This window comes from Balaenoptera borealis (genome assembly GCF_965194805.1).
Source record: "Balaenoptera borealis genome assembly, chromosome: 8".
Taxonomy (NCBI): Eukaryota; Metazoa; Chordata; class Mammalia; order Artiodactyla; family Balaenopteridae; genus Balaenoptera; species Balaenoptera borealis.
In genome coordinates, this window is record NC_138865.1 from 26,169,795 (window position 1) to 26,193,867 (window position 24,073).

Consider the following 24,073-nt stretch of genomic DNA (forward strand, 5'->3'; position numbering starts at 1 on the left):
AGCGGTGGGCTGGCGTCCCGGGCTCGGCTCTGCTGGCGCCTCCGCTGATGTGAGCACAGGTCACCGCTGGGGCCCTGAACGGGCGCCCAGGAGTTGGGGACTTGCCGCCGAGGTTTATTGTTTCAAGCTGACTTTGAGCGCCCCTTGCTTTTGTTGTTTTGTTTTGTTTTTTTCTTCTTTTCAAAGAGTTTCTTACTGATTTCTTCAAAGGAAATCAGGAAACTCTACATGTTTAGATAAAGTTCTATCTATATCATAAGACCCAGGACTTCAGATGAAAAAGGTTGTATAGATAATCCTCCTCCTCTTGAAATATTTATAATAATCCAGGACATACCTTCTGGTCAATAATATCATCTAGATAAATACTATTTTTAGTTTTTATTAGTTATTCAGTACCTATGGAGTATTACATAATGCAGTGTAGTCCAATTTATATATGAAATACAAATTTAAATAACAGAATTTGGTGTATAGTGCACCTTTATTTCTTTTAAACATAGACATAATTTATGAGGTGAACTTTATCAACTTTACATGGACATATCTTTTTGGAAGTGGAGTATTAAGTTTGAATAGAATAAAGGTTTACAAATGGATATTGGCTAATATATGCATTTATATATATATACATATGTTATAAAAATAATTTTGTTTTATTCTCTAAAACATCACATACATGTTTTCACCCTGGAAATCATTCCTATGTAAGTCAGTGCCTTAAAATATATATGCTAATAAACAATATTCAATCTGCTACAAAAATAATTTAGTTAAATTTTTAAATGAACTTACCTTCTAGTTACATCATTTCAATATTTATAGATTATAGGAATGAAGTACAGGAAACTGAATTTTACCTTATAGGGAACTTGCATTCAGGAGCACCATCAATTGGAGCCTGCAATGATTGTGCAAATATGTCTAAGAAAAGAAGCATGCACTTAGATGCAGAAATTCTTCCATCTTACAGCTTACAGTGTTTAAGAAGTTGATCTATATGCATATATAATAAGAAAGCTTTTAAAAATATGCCTTTGAAATTCAGTTGTTTATACAAATATTTTTAGGACAGTAAGTTTGAAGAATATGACAAGAATTTAGAGCACCAAAGTGTTTTGTTTTTTAATTGCCAGGTGGTTAAACATCTTTGTCATAAAGCTACAGTAAAGGCACTCATGTGAAATGTACATGTGTGAGGTGTAAGAAGGGATCTCCTCTCTTGGTTACACTATTGCCAATAGCTATTTCAGTCTCGTGAATTCAAACATAATTGGTGGATGCTCCAAGCTTAGAGTCCAAAATCATCCACATGTTTTTGATTTAAATCTCCCAAGATCTTAGATAATACTAAAACAAGGGTGGGAAGATGTTATATGGAGAACAAATGGAGCACAAGTACAATGAAATGTGATTTTTCACTTGATGAAACAGAGGTGAATTAGAAACTATAGAAGAGAGTGTACAAAACACCCCAAATAACAGCGATCTAAAGTCCCTATTAAAAGCTAGCTTTTCATAGGATATTTTAAAAGAATCAAAAGAAATCATTTTTTTTGGTTTTAGTTCTTCAGCCTTTTTTTTTGTTGTTGTTCCTCTGTATGTGTTGTGTCTTTTATTTTCTGGATATTTTAAAGATTTTCTCCTTATCTTTACTCATCAGTAATCTGAGTATGATGTGCCCAGGCTTGGTTTTCTTTGTATTGATATTTATCATGTTTGGGGTTTTCTTTTTTTTTTTTTTTTAATTAATTAATTAATTTATTTATTTTTGGCTGTGTTGGTTCTTCGTTTCTGTGCGAGGGCTTACTCTAGTTGCGGCGAGCCGGGGCCCCTCTTCATCACGGTGCGCGGGCCTCATTATCCTGGCCTATCTTGTTGCGGAGCACAGGCTCCAGACGCGCAGGCTCAGTAATTGTGGCTCACGGGCCTAGTTGCTCCGTGGCATGTGGGATCTTCCCAGACCAGGGCTCGAACCCCTGTTCCCTGCATTAGCAGGCAGGATGTAAACCACTGTGCCACCAGGGAAGCCCCCGAGTTCTTCAGCTTTTTTATAAGATAGCCTCAATTTAAAATAATTACACTAATTAGTTTCACTCAGTAAGAGAATGCGATTCTGTGCAATCAGTTTGTCAGACATATATCACAAAATAAAACAACCGAATAAAATAATTGAGCATCCCTTCTCCAAACCGTCTTCCTCTCTGTTGCGCTCATGTTCCCTCTTTCTAACACCTAATTTCTATCCGTGGCAAGCCCTCCACCTCGGGTGACGCTTACTGTGTGAGTCCCCATAAACCAGACGTCCATCTGTTCTTTCTTTCTTTCGATTACTTCCGATGATAAAGCCACTCCTCTGTTACTGAGGTGGTGGCAACAATGGATATTTGTAGTGCGCTCCATCTTTTGTATGCCCTTCATTGAAGGCTGCTGAGTTGGTAGCTTCACGAAGGAGGATGCACTCTTCGGCATTTGTACGTGTGTGTTTGGGGAAGAGGGTTTTGTCATCGTTTTCATTCAAACATAAATGCTGACAGCTTCACTCCAAATGAATAGTGTATACTTTTCCATGTCATCAATATTGACATTTGGAAATCGTATTCATTAGTCCGTGATCTGGAAGGAAACTATTTTAATGGCTCTTGGCCCTTGCATCTGTGATTCTCTTGTCATTGAATTCTGTAAAAAATTGATATTAACTCTGAAATTTTATACTTTTAAACATTATTGACTTCCTGGGAAGAAGTCATATGTTAGAACCTTACAGCATACACTTCAGCTATAGAAAAACTATTAAGTGCTGTTTATTTAATTTAATAACACAGATCTAGGCCATTTAATTTTTTAGCCAGATTTATTAAGATATAATTCACATATGATTATAACTCATCCATTTAGAGTGTAAAATTCAGTCGTTTTTAGTATATTCAGAGATATGTGCAGTGATCACGACGGTTAATTTTAAAACATTTTTGTCACCTCAAGAAGAAATCCCATACCTATCACCCTACTATCCCCACAAGCCTCCTAGCCCTAAGCAATCACTTACTGCATTTTTGTTAAATCTCTAAAACCTTCATGAATCAGCACCTTGCTACAAATCTACAACTCTCTCTGCCACTATTTCTTTAATTAGAAACTTTTTTTTGAGCAGTGTTTGGTTTACAGAAATATTAAGCAGATATAGAGATTCCATTTATTCTATTCTCCTGCCAACGCCCCATTCCCTTTTCCCCAATTATTAACATCTTGCATTAGTGGTACATTTTTACAATTGATGAACCAATACTGATATATTGTTGTTAATTAAGTTTTACATTAGAGTTCACTATTTGTGTTGTACGTTCTATAGGTTTGGATAAATGTATAATGACATGTATTGACCATTACAATCTCATACATAATAGTTTCACTGCCCTAAAAATTCTTGTAATCTACCTGTTCATCATTCCTCTCTTGTCCCTAATTCCTGGCAACCCCTAATCTTTTTAGTGTCTCCATAGTTTTGCCTTTTCCAGAGTGTTGTAGAGTTGGAAGATCTTCTTCCATGTTATCTTCCAGAAGTTTTATAGCTTTGTGTTTTATATTTAGGTCTGTGCTCTCTTTTCACTTAATGTTCGTGAAAGGTGTAAGGTTTGTTTCTAAATTCACTTTTTTTTTTTTTTTTTTGCATGTGGATGTCTAGTTATTCCAACATTGTTTGTTGAAAAGACTATCTTTGTTCATCATATTGCCTCTGTTCCTTTGTCAAAATCAGTTGACTGTATATGTCTTGGTCTATTTCTGGGCTTTCTATTCAGTTCCATTGATCTATTTGTCTATTCTTTTGCCCATACCACACTGTCTTGATTACTGTTAACTTTATAGTAAGTCTTGATTTTGGGTAATGTTAATCCTCCAACTTTGTTCTCTCCCTTCAATACTGTGTCAGCCATTCTGGGTTTTGACAAACTTTAGAATCAGTTTGTCAATATCCACAAGATCACTTGGGATTTTGATTGGGATTAATTAAATCTGTAGATCAAGTTGGGAAGAACTGACATCTTAACAATTTTGATCATCCTATACATGACCATGTAGTATCTCTCCATTTATTTAAATTATTTGATTTCTTTCATCACAGGTTTGTAGTTTTTCCTCATATAGATATTACGCATATTTTCTTCGACTTATACCTAAGTATTTCATTTTTGGGTGTTAATGTAAATGATATTGTGTTGTTAATTTCAAAACCCAGTTGTACGTTGCTGGTGTACAGGGAAGCAATTAATTTGTATATGTGAAAAATGTATCCTGCAACCTTGCTATAATTGCTTATTAGTTCTCAAAGTTTTTGTTGATTCTGTGAGATTTCCTACATAGATGATCATGTCATCTACAAAAACAGTTTAATTTCTTCCTTTCCAATTTATATACTTTTAATTTCCTTTTTTTGTCTAATTATATTAGCTGTGAATTCTAGGACAATGTTGAAAAAATGTGTTAAGAGGCGATATCCTTCCCTTGTTCTTTTTTATTTATTTATTTATTTATTTATTTTTGGCTGTGTTGGGTCTTCGTTTCTGTGCGAGGGCTTTCTCCAGTTGCGGCAAGCGGGGGCCACTCTTCATCGCGGTGCGTGGGCCCCTCGCTATCGTTGCCTCTCTTGTTGCGGAGCACAGGCTCCAGGCGCGCAGGCTCAGTAGTTGTGGCTCACGGGCCTCGCTGCTCCGCGGCATGTGGGATCTTCCCAGACCAGGGCTCGAGCCCGTGTCCCCTGCATTAGCAGGCAGATTCTCAACCACTGCGCCACCAGGGAAGCCCCCTTGCCTTGTTCTTAATCTTACTGAGAAAGCATCTAGTTTCTCACTAGTAAATATTATATTAGCTGTAGGTGTTTTGTAAATTCTCATTATTAAGTTGCAATAGTTCCCTTCTATTTCTAGTTTACTGAACGTTTTTGTCATGAATGAATGCTGGATTTGTCAAATGCTTTTTCTGTATCTATTAATAGGACCATATAGTTTTTCTTCTTTAACCTGTTTATATGATGAATTACACTAGTTGGTTGTCTTATGTTGAACCAGCCTTGTATACCTGGAATAAATCCCACTTGCCCATGGTGTATAATTCTGTTCATACATAGTTGGATTTGATTGACTAATATTTTGTTCAGGAGTTTTGCAACTATATTCATTTGTCTGAATTTTTCCTTTTTTTGGTAATGCTTTGTATGCTTTTGGTGTTAGGATAATGCTGGTTTCATAGAATGAGTTAGAAAGTATTCATTCTAGTTCTATTTTCAGAGAATAAGCATACATTTTCCCTAAAATATTTGTTAAAATTCACCAGTGAACCAATCTGGCCCTAGTGCTTTCTTTTTGGCAGGTTATTAATTATAGTTTGAAATCCTTTAATAGATACAGGCCTATTGAGATTGTCTGTTTCTCCGTGTGTAATTTTGGTGCAGGAACAACTGGACAGCTACATGCAAAAAAAAAAAAAAATGAATCTAGACAAAGACCTTAGACTTTTCATATACATTAAATGGATCATAGAACTCAATATAAAATGCAACAGGACTTCATTAAAATAAAATAATCATAAAATAAAATGTAATGCCCCCGGTAAGCCTTTTGAGATTCTTAAATCATGTGTTTCTCCCTAATTATGCCTTAATTTCACCTGGTTTATACCTCTGCAATATTTATAAAAGAAATCTTGCATGTTATATGTACATGCCTATCAACTCCATTGGACTGTGACCTCGTTGAGGGCTGGTAGGATGTGTCATTCATCTTTGGTGCCAGTTCAACATTTGTTCTGGTACAAAATAGTAAGTAGAACATATCCTTTGAATTGAACAATGCAGAGTTTTTGTTAATTTAAAATTCAGTTTCACAGGCCTACAATTACTAAACGGTATAGGGACACAAAACTCTTTATAACTAAAACATTCACGAGTCCATTTATGAAATCAGTGTCCTCTCAGCTCTCCTTTGCTCATCGTAGTGGAATTGATCCCCACCCACCAGGTCAGGTGTTTGATTAGTTCTTTTTGATAGGGGAATGGTGCCAATAACCACTAATCAAAACAATTGCAATGAAGTTGATTGCAAGGGAAATAGTCCCATCAAAGGAGTATGATTAGACTTGGTAAAAGAGGGGCAAAGGGAAGGGAGAAGGAAAAGCAGAAGTGTACAAGCAATCTCCCCAAGTAAGGGGGAAGACCAAAAAGAAGGAAGAGTGGGGCAGTGGTGGAGGTTCTCCCCAGGGTTCTCTGCAGGCAGACAGCGGGAACAAGCAGGGCAGGGAGGTGGTGGTGAGTAAGGACACCTCAGTGTTGTAGGTGTAAGGACACCTACAGTATGGAGCTGCAGGCGTAAACTTTCCAGAATAAATCTCAGCTTTGGATAGGAGCCTGTTAATCAGACCCACCCTCAAATCACTAGGCACTAACTATCCTATGGAAAAGGGCAGAGTCCAAAATTTTGATTAAAAATAATATATGAGCTTAAAACAAATATAAGCCTACATATTTTTAACAGAGAAACTTAACATATCTACTAGATATTGGGAAATCTGAGCTCTTATGAACCCAAATAAAAGCAGGGAAAAGATAGCAGAGATACTGTTTGAAAGTGACCAGTTTTTTTGGTGTATATGTCCATGCAGGTAGCCCTTACTTTGTGTGCCCATGGTTTGTTGACTGGTGCACATTGTGCTACTCACAATTGCTCCTTGTCAAAGTATCATTTTCATAAATTAAACTCATGACTCTCATGCAAATGTAAAATGAGTATATGGCACAGATTTGATGAACCCATTAATAAGAGAACTGGCATGATGGTAGTGCTGATTCAAAAGAACTAAATGGGGTAGAAGCTTTTCTAGTAGCTGGAAGAATTCTTAAATAGGATTACTGATTTTAGATAAAAAATAGCTAATGTTCTGTAGGGAAAATCAGCTAACATTCTGAATTTTGGAAATTGTATTTTCCATCAGAAAGGAATCATTTGCATCCCTACTGAACAGACATTATTTGTATTGCTATCTGACAGAAATCAAGGTACAAATTAACATCAACCCCTTCAGAATTACAGCATACCTTTATCAATAGTAAATAACAAGTTAAACAAAGATGCAAAGGTCCATGCCTAGAGATTCAGATAATCCGCAGGCAGGCCTGATAATCAAACCCTAGCATAACTAAGAAAGAACAGGCAAAAGTCCCTTTAGTTTTTTTCAGGCTTTTGGATAATTTTCCTTAACACCATTTTACAAAGGTTTTTCTCTTCCGTATCTTACTGATGTCAAGGAGACTAGAATTACTGGGAAGGGTATTCTCAGATATATTATCAAGTTATCCCATTGTAAAAAATACCAAAAACCAAAAAACTAATCTTGAAGCTATCCACATGATTAAAGAAAAACTATACAATTTTGAGTGAGAGCAGAAACTGCTCTTAGAAAGCATAGTATTAGTGAGTTCTTACAGGCTCCCAGGTAGCTACATCATCAGAGAGAAGGAAGCACCAGAAGAGGTATTTTACCCATGTTTGGTCAATACGAGGGAGTGCAGAATTGCTTTTGACACAGTCTAGAGGCTGACATTGATACCATGCCAGAGACCCGTAAGCATGTTGTGCTTTCTCAAAGGTCTTCTCTGTGAGCTGAGCTGCCTTCGAACTTAGAACATGAATTGTATGGTTTTACCTTGAACAAGATTCTGGAAATAGTTTATAAAATAATATCTGCATATAGGCCTCACCTTGGAGAGAGCTCATGACATTCCTGGGCACTGCAGTGCTACCAGATACCATAAGAAATAGAGGCAGGACAAGAATACCAAGGGAGGGTTGCTCAGCATAGATGACTGATGTGACCATTGTGATGATCTGACCAACTTCAAAGTTCATTCCCATGTCACCACTAAAACATTTTTTCCCCTTCATTGCTGATGTCTGAGAGGAAATTTCTTTCCTCTACCCTCTTAGGTTTATTCGTAGGGGCCTGCAAAGTAAACTGACAAACGACAGAATAATGGAAGAAAAAACATGAATTATTTTAATTAATATTTTCTGTGTGAAAGAGTCCAACAGGAAGGAAGTGAAACTCAAAGAAGTAGTTAGACTTGGGGGCTTATATTCCATTTTTAAGAAAGGAAAGGGGGTTTAGAGGAAAGTGAGTAGGAAATATATGGGGAAACTGATGGGAGATAAGCGCTATTTTCATAAGGTTTGTTTATGTAGACTCACCTCAGTGCCCATTCTCCACCTTTGGTGACAAGAGTCACTCTCTTCTTCCTGGTTCGGGAGAGGGGGGCCCCGGTCTCAGGGAAAATTCATGCCCTGCTTTTAGGGAGAAAAGGGGAGGGAAGATTTCTTCCTGCATCTGCTGATTTTCAATTGCTTTCAGCTCAAAACCATATTTATGCCAAAGTGGCATTTTTTGAGGTGGCTTTTTTTTTTTTAATTTATTTATTTTTGGCTGTGTTGGGTCTTCGTTTCTGTGCGAGGGCTTTCTCCAGTTGCGGCAAGTGGGGGCCACTCTTCATCGCGGTGCGCGGGCCTCTTATTATCGTGGCCTCTCTTGTTGCGGAGCACAGGCTCCAGACGCGCAGGCTCAGTAGTTGTGGCTCACGGGCCCAGTTGCTCCGCGGCATGTGGGATCTTCCCAGACCAGGGCTCGAACCCATGTTCCCTGCATTGGCAGGCAGATTCTCAACCACTGCACCACCAGGGAAGCCCTCCCCAAAGATTTTTATTGTTCCTTTATAAACTTGCCCTCCCACCCCTCTTTGCTCTTCCCATCAACTGACCATTAGACATGATGTCATTAGACGTCAGGTTAATTTGCATAGAGAATTTTATATAAATAGAGTCGTACAGTATATATTGTTTTTTGCCTGGTTTCTTCCACTGCATAATTATCATGTAATTAATCCACATTCTTGCACTTATCTATAATGTATTTATTTTTATTATCGACTATTCTACTATATGGATTTACCACAATTTGTTTATCCTTTCCCTTACTGATAAATATTTGTGTTGTTTCCAGGTTAGGCATTATAAATAAAACATTTGCTGTCATTAATCTTTTTAATTTTAGCCATCTAACAGGTGTGTAGAAGAATACCATTGTGACTTTTGTTTGCATTTCCCTAATGACTATCATATAGAATAGCTTTTTATGTGCTAAATTGTGTTACATATATCTTTGGTAAAGTGTCTATTCAAAATTTTTGGCCACTTTTTCAAAAGGTGGGTTTTTAAATTTGCATTATTATTTTAAAAAATTAAAGTATAATGACACACAACATTATATTAGTCTCAGGTGTACACATAATGATTCAAAATTTGTATATATTGCAAAATGATCATTGCAATAATTCTAGTTAACATCCGTCACCATGCATAGTTACAAAATTGTTTTTTCTTGTATTGACAACTTTTAAGATTTACACTCTTAGCAACTTTCAAATATGCTATACAGTATTATTAACTATAGTCTCAGTGCTGTAGTTGACATTCTAATGACTTATTTATTTTATAACTGCAAGTTTGTACCTTTTGATCCCCTTTACCTATTTCATGCATACCACCATCCCCCACCTCTGGCAACCACTAATTTGTTCTCTAAATCTATAACCTTGTTTTGTGTATTTGTTTGTTTCTGTTTTCCTTAGATTCCACATATAGGTAAGATCATATGGTATTTGTCTTTCTCTATCTGACATATTTTTCTTAACATAATGCCCTCAAGGTCCATCCATGTTATCTCAAATGTCAAGATTTCTTTCTTTTTTTATGACTGAATAATATTTCATTGTGTATATATACATTTTTTTATACATTCATTCATCAGTGGACACTTTGTTTCCATATCTTGGCTATAGTAAATAATGCTGCAATGAACATGGGGGTGCATATATCTTTTCGAGTTATTGTTTTTATTTTCTTTGTCTAAAAACCCAGAAGTGGAATTGCTGGATCCCATGGGAGTTCCAGTTTTGTTTGAGTAACCTCATACTGCTTTTCACAATGGCTATACCAATTTACTTTCCCACCAAGAGTGCAGAGGGGTTCCCTTTATTCCACATTCTTGCCAATGCTTATCTCTTATGTTTTTGGTGATAGCCATACTAACAGGTGTAAAGTGATATCTCCTTGTGGTTTTGAATCCCATTTCCCAGTAATTAGTGATATTGAGCATCTTTTATGTGCTACCTGTTGGCCATTTGAATACCTTCTTTGGAAAAATGTCTTTTCAGATTCTTTGTTCATTTTTTAATTGGATTATTTGACTTTTCTGCTATTCAGTTGCATGAGTTCCTTACATATTTTGGATATTAACTCCTAATCAAATGTGTGGTTCGCAAATATTTTTTCCCATTCCATAGGTTGTCTTTTCATTTTGTTTATTATTTCCTTTGGTGCTCAGAAGCTTTTTAATTTGATATAGGCTCACTTGTTTGTTTTTTATTTTGTTGCTTGTGCTTTAGGTGTCATATCCAAAAAAATCATTGCCAAGATCCTTGTGAAGAAGGATTTTTTTTATGTTTTCATCTGGGAGTTTTATGGAAGCCTGGTTTCAGGGCTTACATTCAAGTCTTTAATCTATTTTGTGTTAATTTCTGTGTATGGCGGAAGACACTGGTCTTGTTTTATTCTTTTACGTGTGGTTGTCCAGTTTCCCCAGCACCATTTCTTAAAAAGACTGTCCTTTCCCCATTGTATATTCTTGGCTCCTTTGTTACAAATTAATTTACCATATACATGTGGGTTTATTCCTGGTCTCTCTATTTTGTTCCATTAATCAGTGTATCTTTTTTTTATACCAATGTATATCATAGTTTTGATTGCTGTAGCTTTGTAATATAATTTGAAATCAGGGAGCATGATGCCTCCAGCTTTGTTCTTCTATCTCAAGACTGGTTTGGCTATTTGGGGTCTTTTGTGATTCCATACAAATTTTAGAATTTTTGGTTCTATGTATGTGAAAAATACCATTGAAATTTTGATGAGGATTGCACTGAACCTGTAGATTGCTTTGAGTAGTATGGACATTTTAACAATATTAATTTTCCCAACCCATGAGCACAAAATATCTTTTTCTTTGTTTCCTCTTCAACTTCTTTCATTAATGTCATAGTTTTCAGTGTACAGGTCTTTCACCTCCTTGGTTAATAAAAGTGTGGGCATCCTTGTCTTGATCCTGATCTCAAAGGAAACTCTTTCAGCTTTCCACCATGGTGTATGATGTTAGCTGTGGACTTGTTATATAAGCCCTTTATTATGTTGAGGTATGGTCCCTCTATGCCCATTTTGTTGAGAGTTTTTCTTAAATGAATGTTGAATTGTGTCAAGTGCTTTTTTTCTGCGTCTATTGAGATGGTCATATGATTTTTATCCTTCAATTTGTTAATGCAGTGTGTCACATTGATTGATTTGTGGATATTGAACAATCCTTGCATCCCTAGAATAAATCCCAGTTGCTCAGGTATGTGATTCTATTAATTACTGTAGAATCTTGTTTGCTAATGTCTTGTTGAGGATTTTTGCATCTATATTTACTGTTCATCAGGGATTCAATCTTTGGGAAAGAAATAGGTGATCCAAAATGATTAGGTTATAAAACATGTTCTTATTAGATTCTTGTATTTATTTTTATTAGTAATTATATGAGCCATTTATTGATTTTATTTTTTTGGCATCCTTTTCTGGTTTTGGTATCAGGGTAATGCTGGCCTCCTAAACTGAGTTTCAAAGTGTTTCCACTTCATTTTTTGGAAAATTTTGAAAAGGATTGGTATTAATTCTTCTTTGAATGTTTGGTAGAAGTTACCAGTGAAGTCATCTGGTTCTGGACTTTTTTGTTGGGATATTTTTGATCACTAATTCAATCTCTTGGTTTGTTCAAATCTTATTATTGGGTTTTAAGAGTTCTTTATTATGTTCTTTATAGATACAAGTTCTTTATCAAATATGTTACTTACAAGTATTTTCTCCAGTCCATGGCTCCTATTTCGATTTTCTTCACTGTGAATGCTTTTTTCAAAGAGCAGACATTTTTATCATGATGAAGTCCAGTTGATTGATTTTTTTCTCTTATGTATTGTGATTTTAGTGTCATATCAAAGAAATATTTGCCTAACCCAAGGTCACAAAGATTTTCTCCTATGTTTTCTTGTAAAAGTTGTATAATTTTAGGTTTTACAATTAGGTCTACAATCCATTTTGAGCTAACTTTGGTATAAAGTGTGAGATATGAATGAAAATTTATTTTTTGTTTACACAAGGATCAAATTGCTCCAGGACTATTTGTTGAACAGACGATCTTTTCTCTACTGAGTTGCCTTTGTAGCACAAAATCAAAACTATTATGTCATGAGTTTTGCCCAAACCCAGTCAGATTCCCATCTTGAAAATCCACCTTAAACCATTGGAGTTCAGACCCCTAATCTTGTAAATATGTTCCCACAACTCCTGCTTCTGATAACTGCTAAGATTCTGCCAAGGTGGTGTTCTCACTCGCTGATGGAGGTTTAAAAAACTTAGCGGTGCTTCATGGAGAGATAACCAACTGACAAATTCCAACCCAATCTGATAATTTCTTTATTTTAAATTGAAATAATTATTTAAGAATGTGTCTAGATAGGAGATATTATACCTAATTAGGGTTCATTTTGTCAGGTGTGATTTCACAAGGAATTTTTTTATCATAACTTAAGACTTACTGTTGTGAAAAATATTTGACAGTAGCTTTTGAAAAGCACAATTAGTCAAATTTGCACTTAAAATTATAATTCTTTTATTTTTAAATTAGAACTGTTTATCCTTTAATATTTAATAAGGGCTTCATAGGAGTGCTTCTCACTTTTATTTGTTTATTCATACAAAAATTACTTTTGGGAAACATTAGTTTGTAACACTGCAACAAGAAACTACAGGAACTATAGGACTAAAAACAGTAACATTTGGTCACAGCAACTCGTGGCAAACATAATATAAACTACAGCTTAGAGACCACGATGGTATAGATTAAATCTTTGGGATAGAAATGAGTGATCCAAAATGCATTAGGTTATAAAACATATTCTTATTAGATTCTTGTATTTATTTCTGTTAGTAATTCTAAATATAAGCCATTTATTGAAGTCTCATGATATTTCTAGCTGTGACCATTTTCCAGGAAGTGTTTTTATAAAATACACGTGATTTTATTCTCATATTAAAAATGTGGATACTGAGGGCTTCCCTGGTGGCGCAGTGGTTAAGAATCCGCTTGCCAATGCAGGGGACACGGGTTCGAGCCCTGGTCTGGGAAGATCTCACATGCTGCGGAGCAGCTAAGCCTGCAAGCTACAACTACTGAAGCCCGCGCCTAGATCCCGTGCTGTGCAACAAGAGAAGCCACCGCAATGAGAAGCCTGCGCACCGCAAGAAAGAGTAGCTCCCGCTTGCCGCAGCTAGAGAAAGCCCACGAGCCCAAGGCAACCAAAAATAAAATAAATAAACATAAATAAATTTTTTAAAAAATGTGGATACTGAGATTTAGAGAGCTCTGGTGAGGAGCAGAGCTCCAACGCCTTCCTTGTCTCCTATCCTGTTGGGCTCTGTACCCTCTCCTTCCCTAGGTCCACAGAGCCTCAAGTCTATTGAAACTGATTTGGTCCTCTCTGCTCAATGTCAACCTGCCTGTTTTCTTTGTTGCTTCTTTGCTCTAATACACTACCCAGATCGTGGCTTGGAGGATTTGTATGCAGGGTTATTTACCATCCACAATTAGGAAACCCCTCCCCGTGTGTTCTTCGGTCTCTGGCCATGGCGTTGGCAGTAGTCTGGGCTCACTCTCACTTATCACTGAGCCTCTGATTGGAGTCCTGGCGGCCGAGGCACTGTCACTCATGACAGCACAGCCTTTCTCCTTCGATACTTTCATAATCTGAAAATGAAATGCACATCTTTCACTGGTAGATTAGAAATAGAATTTTCTTCTCTACTTTTCGTTTGCAGACTAGGTTTTAAAGCCTCAAGTGACTGTGTGAACTTTATCTTGTCTCTGCCAGCCGTCTGCATCAGCAGCATGGGGTGACTTTGGTTGCCAGACCTTTCTCATGCTATCCACCCATCAAATGGCTTCAACCCAGGGTCCCAGGAGTGTGCTGGTTTCCTGAGGAACAAAATCCTATCTTCCAATAGAACGCTTACTTCCAGCTACTCACTGGCACATACAGAGTCATACAGAGTTTGTAAACCTAGCTTTTCTTCTTACTACTTGGAGATTAATCCTATAATGCCCTCATTCTTCCAGAACAATAGTTCTCCACATGAGAATTAAACAATTGCTTCTTTAAGCCACATTGAGCCACATCTGGCAGGAAATGTTGTACTGAAAATTGGAAGATCTAACTGGTGGCTGGATTTGACATCGCTGAGTTTTTTGTAATATCCTCTGCTTCATTTTGCTGAGAAATGAAAGTTGGCATTAGGTGGTCTGGAGTTGTGAAACACAAATGTGGACATATGGAAAAAATTCTCAAAGCTCTTTTTATTTTTCTTGAAGTGATAATATTGCCTTATGTTTAAATCCATTGAGTAGAATAATATTACTTATTTAAAAGCCTACATATTTTCAGCTTTATCATATCAGGCATGCCTATGGAAAGAAGCCTTTCATCAGAGAGGGGAAATAGTGAGTATTTAGAATGACAATTGTAATTTTAGCAGTTTAACTGGGACTTTTTATTTTTTATTATTTGGTTAAAGGGCCAGATAGTAAATATTTAGGCTCTGTGGGCCTGCAACTACTGAACGCTGCCACTGCAGAGTGAAAGCAGCCTTGGACTGTACTTAATGAATGGGTGTGGCAGTGTTTCAATGAAACATTGTTTAGACAGGAACAAAGCAGATTTGGACCTCATGCCAGTTTGTTGACCCTTACCCTAGAAAAAACTCTTGAGTTTCACATTCTTTTTTTATATCCCCATGACCCTCCTTTCTAAAATCATCTGCCATCTGTATGGTGCAGTGCAATGTTAAGTTGCCAGATTTATATTTGTTGATTGTAAGTATGTCTCCCAAACTATATATTTATATGAAATTCAAATTTATCTGGGCATGGTGTATTTTACCTGGCAACCCTATCCCAGTGACCCTTTTCCCACATATTCCACCTTAATTTGGAGCTTGATGTCCTTCCCTAGATCAAAATCTTCTTTGGAAAATGTCTGAAGTTCTTAAAGATCAGCTGAGGGGGAATTTAGGGCCACACTGCCTTTCCTACAATTGCCTTTGTTGCATGTTAGGAAGAATAATGAAGGAAAAGGAACAAAGTTTTTGTCTCAGGCTAAATACAAACACATCTGTACTTGTGCAAGAGAGGTTTGGTGGAGCCGTAATTTCCTTTCCATTCCCTGAACATCTGCCCTGGTCACAGGTTACCTATTGTTTCTAGGTAAGTGAATCCTGATGGAGTCAACATGGAGGACGATATTCAGAGAGGAGGGGTCTTAAAGGGACACCTATAAATTGTTTTAAATTTTAATGTTTGGTGGCATTATGATATGATACAGAAGAGAACCTACCTAGTACAGAGTAAATGCTTCAGTGCATACATGTTCATTATCATTCCCTAGTCCTTTAACATCCCAATTATTTCAATTCATTCAATATAAAATATTCAAAGAAAAATTCTGCCCATATACTCTGTACTTGCTTAATAAATAAGCATCATTAAAGTTAAAATTTAGAAGAATGAGACTATACAAGTCACAAGATCAAGGTATTATTTCAGTCATTCTAAATGATGTTGGTATTTGAGTTCAATTTACATTGCACGCTTGCTCTGAAAGGGGCAGAATTATTTTCCAGAAAATGTTGCCAAAGATCTGCTAGGCTGTGAGAAGTTGGTTCTCATGTACTCTGGGCTGTGAGACAACACTGTGTCTTTTCCCATAAACACGAGGGAAGGTGAACGGGCTCTGGGGACTTCTGATGGGGAAGATAATGAAAGGTGCCTTCATACCTCAGCTGTTCAGCACCATTAACCTTCCCAGTAATTGAAACACACAAAAGGGGGTGGTAAGTGAGAGGCGTCCCTCTCGTCTATGACCTGGCAGGTACAATTACTTAAGCCTTCAAATAAAGGAACGACTTTAGGTTCCTTTTCAACCATTCTTTACCAGAAAATCAACCAAAGCTTTTTGTTTTTTAACTCTAATGTTATAATCATTTCTTTCTTTTGATTTGTGCCTGTGGATTAAAGCATACCCAGCTCAATAAGGTGGGCATTTGTTATTTAATTAATGTAACTAATAAAGTCCACCATGTAGAAAAGGTTACAGCAACAAAAAAAAGAGGTCTTAAAGGTTTACCATAGGAGACCAATTTACGATTCAAAGTGGTTTTAGACTGACAGGCAAAAATAAGATTTCATTTTCCACATGGAAATGAAAAATACAAATGCAAAATTTTAATCTAGTTCAAGCTGAGGAATAACATCATATTGTAATTACAATACAAGGAAAATGAACCTAATCCTATAAATGTGTGTATGGACATGAAGGAAACTAGTTTTCATCAGTTATGTCAATGACATAACAATAGAGCAATGGAAGTGTGTGTGTGTGTGTGTGTGTGTGTGTGTGTGTGTAGGGAGTTGTTATTAACACTTCTCTATGCGAATTATACATGTACATATAAGAATGTATTTCTGTGATAAGACAAGAACATCTAGAAAAGCATTTTAAAAAGTAGTTATCTTTGCAAAAGCTAAAAGTTCCTATAATTAAAAAGCAAGTCATCCAGCTCATGTCACATACTCACAGTATCATCCAGTGGCATTTATATCAAAACTTGCTATTATAAGTTAGATTCTATTTGCTTTTGAATCTACTTGAATTATGCAGCCATTATTTGAGCTAAATTACAAAACTGTTAAATGTTTCTATTATCTAAATCAAGATGAAACAGAAAGATATTTCAAAGTTTCTGATACAATTTTTTTTCTTTTTTAAAGGGGAAGAGGAGGAAATGAGGAGTCTTTTTTTTTTTTAATTGATTGATTGATTGCTATGTTGGGTCTTCGTTTCTGTGCACGGGCTTTCTCTAGTTGCGGCAAGCGGGGGCCACTCTTCATCGCGGTGCGCGGGCCTCTCACTATCGTGGCCTCTCTTGTTGCGGAGCACAGGCTCCAGACGCGCAGGCTCAGTAGTTGTGGCTCACGGGCCTAGTTGCTGGGCAGCATGTGGGATCTTCCCAGACCAGGGCTCGAACCCGTGTCCCCTGCATTAGCAGGCAGATTCTCAACCACTGCGCCACCAGGGAAGCCCTCTGATACAATTTTAAGTGAAAATGGTGAGAAAGTGAAGCTGCCAGATGGCAAATATTTAATTTCTGCTCAGTTTTCTTCCATCACGAATACCCTGTGCTGGGCAGAGACTGAGGTCTAAATGGTCCTCATTCTTCACGCTCCTGGATTCACCCTCTTTGACACATGGCTTTTCAGCTCCTTTTACTGAAGAGGCAGAATCTGTTCTCCCGACCCCTTGATCCCGAGTTAGGTTATGAGATTTACTTCGGTCAATGGAATGCCAGCTGATGTGACACACGAAGATCAGAACAGACTTGTATTTTTCTGCTTCTTCTCTTAGTTCTGTGCCACCGCGGTGAGAGGTGCCTGGGTTTGTTTGCTGCGCAATGATACACAAGTCCAGTCATCTCAGATGGGGCCATTCTCCATCAGCGGACAACAGCCTCCCCAAGGCAGGTGCGCAGGAGACCAGAACACCTGCTGAGCCAAGAGTGTGGTCTTGAGACCCCTGAGCTCAGTAAAGTGGTGTCTGCCACTGAGGTTTCTGGTTGATTCACAGCATGATTATGGCAGTAAATAACGGATATTGCTGCTTATGTTTTTTAACTCCCATTTTTCAGTTACATTTCTATTTGGAATAGTGTGGTAAAGTAGATGTCAATGGATTCAGTGTTTTTCTAGAGTTTCTGTATTCCTTTTTAAAAACAGCTTTGAGATATAATTCACCTACTGTACAATTCACCTACTTAAAGTGTCCAATTCAATTGTTTTTTTGTATATTCACAGAGTTGTGCGTTCATCTCCACAATCTATTTTATCAATTTTATTGATAAAAAAAATTTTGGAAATTTTATCAATTTCCAAAAAAAGAAATCTTTCTTTTTCTAGCCTACAAGTGTCCCATGTCCCACAGCCCCAAGCAAACACTCATCTACTTTCTGTCTCTATAGGTTTGTCCTTTTTGACATTTCATATCAATGGGCTCATATAATATATGGTTCCTTATGACTAACTAATTTCACTCAGAGTATTTTCAAGATTCCTCTACATTGGAGTACTTCATTCATCAGTACTTCAGCCTAAAAAAATATCACTGGAATTATGGAATAAACTTAATCCTTAAGGGTGTATTTTTTTAATTAACCAGCACTATTACGAGTTCTCAGTCTTGTTTTCAATTTAAAAAGACTTTTAATGATAATCATTAAAATGCTTATGGTTGAATTTAGATTCAATTCTGTGCAATAAACTCAAATTGGTTATAACACAATAAAGGCCATATATGAGAAGCCCATAGCTGATGTCATACTCTGTGCTTTTCCTCTAAGATCAAGAATAAGAGAAAGATGCCCACTCTCGCCACTTTTATTCAACATAGTATTAGAAGTCCTAGTCAGAGTAATTAGGCAAAAAAAAAAAAGGAAATCAGCAGCACCCAGCTGGAAAGGAAGAAGTAAAATTGTCAATATTTGCAGATGACATGATATTATATATAGAAAACCCTAAAGACTCCACCAAAAAAACACTGTTAGAACTAAGAAACAACTTTAGTAATGTTGCAGAATACAAAATCAATATACAAAAATTGGTTGCATTTCTATATGCTAGTAATAAGACAATACCACTTACAATTGCATCAAAAGAATAAAATACCTATGAATAAATTTAACCATGGAGGTGAAAGACCTGTACATTGAAAACTATAAGACACTGATGAAAGTAACTGAAGAAGACACAAATAAATGGAAAGATATTCTGTGGCTCAAAGATTAGAAGAATTAATATTGTTAAACTGTCCATACTACCAGAAGCAATCTACAGATTCAATTCAATCCCTATCAAAATTCCAATGGCATTTTACACAGAAACAGAGCAAAAAAATCCTAAAATGTGTAAGGAACCACAAAACACCCTGAATAAGCAAAGCAATCTTAAGAGAGAACAAAGCTGGAAGCATCATGCTTCCTGATTTTAAGTTATATTACAAAACTATGGTATGGTATTGGTATAAAAACAGGCACATTGGTGAATGGAGCAGACTAGAGAGCTCAGAAATAAACGCACACATATATGGTCACTTAATTTATCACAAAGGAGCCAAGAATATACAATGGGGAAAGGACAGTCTGTTCAACAAATGGTGTTGGCAAAACTGGACAGCCACATGCAAAAGAATAAAACTAGACTACTACCTTATACCATACAAAAATTAACTCAAAATGGAATAAAGACTTGAATTTAAGACCTGAAATCATAAAACTCCTAGAAGAAAACATATACGGTAAGCTCCTGGACATTGGTCATGGCCATGATTTTTTGGATATGACACCAAAAGCAAAGGCAATAAAAGTAAAAATAAACAAGTGAGACTACATCAAACTAAAAAGCTTTTGTACAGTAAAGGAAACCATCAACAAAATGAAAAGGCAACCAATTGAATGGGAGAAATATTTGCAAATCATGTATCTGATAATGGGCTAATATCTAATATATATAAAGATCTCGCACAACTCAATAGCAAACAAACAATCTAATTAAAAATGGGCAAAGGATCTGAATAGACATTTTTCCAAAGAACACATTCTAAAGTTGACCAACAGGTATAGGAAAAGATGTTCAACGTCACTAATCATCAGGGAAATGCAAATCGAAACCACAATGAGATATCACTTCACACCTGTTTGTATGATTATCATCAAAAGATAAGAAATAACAAGTGTTGGCAAGGATGTGGAGAGAAGGAGACACTTGTGCACTCTTGGTGGGAATGTAAATTGGTACAGACAGTATGGAAAATAGCATGGAGTTTCCTCAAAAGATCAAAACTGGGACTACCATATGATCCAGCAATTTCACTTCTGTGTATTTGTACAAAGAAAATGAAAACACTAACTCCAAAAGATATATGCACACCCATGTTTATTACAGAATTATTTACAATAGTTGAGACATGGGAACAACTTCAGTGTTCATTGATGGGTGAATGGCTAAAAAAATGTGATACACACACTGGAAAACTATTGAGCCATTAAGAAAAAGGGAATTTTGCCATTTGTGACAACATGGAGGGACTTCGAGAGCATTATGCTAAGTGAAATAAGTTAGAGAAAGATAACCTATGGTCTCACTTATATGAGTAATCTTAAAAAGAAAAAAAAGGAGCTCATAAATACAGAGAAGAGATAGTTGGTTGCCAGACTGGGGGGGTGGGGATGGGGGTGGGAAGTAGGTGACATGAGTGAAGGGGGTTCAAAAGGTACAAATTTCCAGTTATAAAATAAATAAGCCACAGGGATGTAATGTATAGCATGGTGAATATAGTTATTAATACTGTATTGCATATTTACAAGTTGCTGCAAGTAAATCTTAAAAGTTCTCATCACAAGAGGAAAGAAAAAAATCTGTGACTGTGTATGGTGATTGATGGTAACCAGACTTACTGTGATGTTCATTTTGCAATACACACAAATGTCCAATCATTGAATTGTACACCTGAAACTAATATAGTGTTCTATGTCAATTATACCTCAATAGAAAAATTCTTAGGTCAAGATCAGATGTTGATTTTAATTTTAAATTAGAAAAGGACTTTTAAGGATACACTCAACTCTGCCTCCCTCTTCCTACCCCAAAGAAGTAAAGAAAAATTGTGACCTTTTATGCCTTTCATAAAATTAGAAATTTTGTTTAAAGGGTATAATATATCTCAATTTTAAAAGTTAAAAAAAAAAAAAAGAATTTTTTTTCCTGGACACTCATGTAGTTGATTCTGTGAATTTATCCTTCTTTGTGATATGATAGAAGGAAGTTCTAGAATCTCCCTTTTCTCTATATGTATGCACCTCAGCTGCTGCCATCAGTGGACATGTGTGCAAGATGATATTGGAGACTGTGGTGCTTGAATTGGGTAGAATGCTGGACAGCTGACTCTGCAGTTCATTTTAACGTTAAGCCTCTCTGATTCTACTTGTTCCAGAATGTCAGGAAAAGTGTGTTGTTTATGCGCAATCCTGTGAAATGTTTATTAAGCACTTTTGGAAATACCATGCAGTATTGCTTTTATACTTCAAGTTCTTAGTTGTGGTTTGTTCTATCTTAGATACCAGTGTTTGTTAGTCCCCAAAAGTCCTCCTGGGTTGAAATGGGCTGAATTGGAAAGAAATATTATAAGCAGATAAGGTAGGGGGTCTATAGAGAAAGAAAACCAGGCATGGCTTTCTGGACATAAGAGAACACCTATTAATTTAGTACAAGCCATTTTGTGATCTAAGCCTGGCCAGAGTGCTTGCCCTTGAACAGGTCTCAGTAATTAAGGATCTTAAGGGAAAACAAGAATGCTGACTGTTATCAGGCAAGAGAAGTAGCACTAGTAATAATGTATCAGTTGTAAAGACTTCCAGTTCTGTTTCCATGGTAAAGATGAGCCTGAAGCACTCAACCACCAGGTCAGAGGGAACCTAAGGGATGATGGCATTGACCTTTTCTGATCCTCCGGATTTCAATCAACTAAAGCCTGGGCTCTGCCTACCTCCCAAGCCCTTTCATGAATATACATGTACCCTTAGCTTAAAACTTCCCCAGTTTTGCTGTTTGGGGAGACACTGCTTTGGGAAAGATCCCTGGTGCTCTACTTACTTGCTGCAAGTAACAAATCCTTCCTTCTCTCACTCTTTGTCTTGGTTGTGTCTTTTGGCTCGACACCCACCAAGAGGCGAACCTAGTTTTTCGGGTAACAATATGAGGCTGACTATTCTCTAGCTGAGATTTTATGTAATTAGGTGCATAATCCTTTGGTTGTTAAAACCAGGGCTTCCAAGGGCTAGTTATAAGGAACATAGCTCATCAGAGATAACCTGCAAAGACACCGTGCAGTGTGTTTTTTATCACACATGTGACAATTCTTCTCCCTGCAGTCTGTCTCTCCATAATTGTTCTTCAGGATTTGTTGCCTGGGGGCTTATGGGAAAAATGACTCCTAATAGAAATACTATTATATTTTATTCACAGTGTTCTTTCAGAGGATTTAATGATAAATCTGTTCCCATTACAAGAGTAAAGTTAAATGTATTCGCAGATTTAGATAAAACACGCAGAAATAATTTACAGGGAGAAAACTGCTGAATAAAGAAGAAAAATGAATGGAGTCATGTTTTGATCTATGGAGAGCATTGAGAAAGGATTTCATTCGGGTGGGGTGAGTTGATCCTTCCTCTTCTCGGTAGGGAATCCTGAGTGCACAGACTGCTCCCAGGTGAGCAGGAAAACAGAAGACTTTGGTCAGGAAATGCCAAGGGTGTAGTTTCACTTAGAATATACTTTCCTAGGCAGCCTGTCTGCACTTACACATATGAGGGTCCACACACTTCTGAACATCGGAAGTTGATTTCTTGTCTTTTACTTGTGACGTGTGCTGATTTCAAGTTCTCTTTTGTGTTTGGTGTGAACTCTGCAGACACATACATATATGCGCGTGCGTGATTTGTGGGGTTTGAATCATCACTTATAGAAATGTGCAAGATTAGATCTACACATTTTCTTCACCTTTCCTTTGTTTTGATTTTTTAAAATTTAATTTAATTTTATATTGGAGTATAGCTGATTTACAATATTGTGTTAGTTTCAGTTGTACAGCAAAGTGATTCAGTTATACATATACATGTATCCATTCTTTTACAGATTCTTTTCCCATATAGATTATGACAGAATGTTGAGTAGAGTTCCCTGTGCTATTCAGTAGGTCCTTGCTGATTATCTGTCATCTTTCTTACATAAAAGAGCAAAGGGCTGTGGAAACAGGTCACAGAATGCAGCGGACTGCCCCTGGCCTGCAGGGATTTAGCTTGGAGGCCTTGGCGGTCCCGTTAGGCATCCTTTCTCCTCTGAGCCTGGAGCTCTAGCATCAGCCTACCTGATCCAGCGCCCTGTGGATGAGCATGGTGTTAAGTACTTGACATTCATTTTCTCCTGTAACCCTTGGATCAGTTCTCTGCTGGTAAGACTTCTATTATCTTATGAAACAGACAACGAAGCTGAGGATCACAGATGCTGAGCAGCTGCCGGGGGTCTCACGGGTGGGTACCAACTCCCAGGGCAGCTCTGGGGCTGGTACGTGGAATGCTCAGCAGTTTCCATCCCTTTGTGGGGGTTTCAGGCCTGTAATTTCATAATGGCTCTATGACTGGCTATCATCACCATTCTACAAACAAGAAAAGTGAAGCACAAAGCCACGAAGTCTCCAGCGAAAGAAGGCAGCTGGAAAGGGGTAAAACCAGGAGTCGCCTCAGCTGTCTGCTAGCAAGTCCCTGCTTTGGGCACTGCTTTGCCTGGTCTCTTCAAGCCTCCTCACCTGGGGCTGCCCTTGTCTTGGAAGATCATGTAATAGCCCCAGTGCTGTCCAGTGGTCAATGCTGTGCACTGCACAAGGACATCTGCCTGCAAATCTCAATCCCTCGTGGGCTGTTTCATCTCTGACTTAGAAAATCCATCCTGAATGTCTGCTCAAGTAATTTACCAGCATTGTCCTTTTTGGTTTTAATTGACATCAATTATTGAGGCGCCTTCTAACCCATTTTAAATGGATTTCCCATGAACAACTGAATAGAGTTTTCCCAGGTGACAACTTTTCTGTTTCAGAGACCTGAGGGCCAGTGAGAAGGGGTTTCAGAGCTCAGCTGACCTGGTCCAAGTCTGGCTTGCTTTGTGACACATCCATTAAACTCTCTGAGGTTAGTCTGTCTATCCATTAAATGGGCAGAGTAACATTTACTTCAAAGGA

The 24,073-nt window shown here is 37.2% G+C and overlaps 1 protein-coding gene across 17 annotated transcripts in view; it reads left to right on the forward strand.

The window, feature by feature from the left end:
* LOC309632953 (contactin-associated protein-like 4) overlaps positions 1–24,073 on the forward strand; it is a 159,475-nt gene that overhangs the window by 35,099 nt on the left and 100,303 nt on the right. For 6 of the 17 annotated variants that reach the window (XR_014247176.1, XM_082401068.1, XM_082401067.1 and 3 more), the window contains exon 3: positions 11,415–11,484. The exons of 3 other annotated variants lie outside the window; for them this stretch is intronic. Coding sequence is in view for 5 of the 14 variants with exons in the window: in XM_082401068.1 (XP_082257194.1) it covers positions 11,415–11,484 (70 nt within the window). In the remaining 9 variants the exon portion in view is untranslated. Of the gene's footprint in view, positions 1–11,414; positions 11,485–15,547; positions 15,582–17,638; positions 17,755–23,931; positions 24,024–24,073 lie in introns of those variants that run through there. 8 more of the 17 variants (XR_014247173.1, XR_014247178.1, XR_014247182.1 and 5 more) reach the window with 4 other exon arrangements.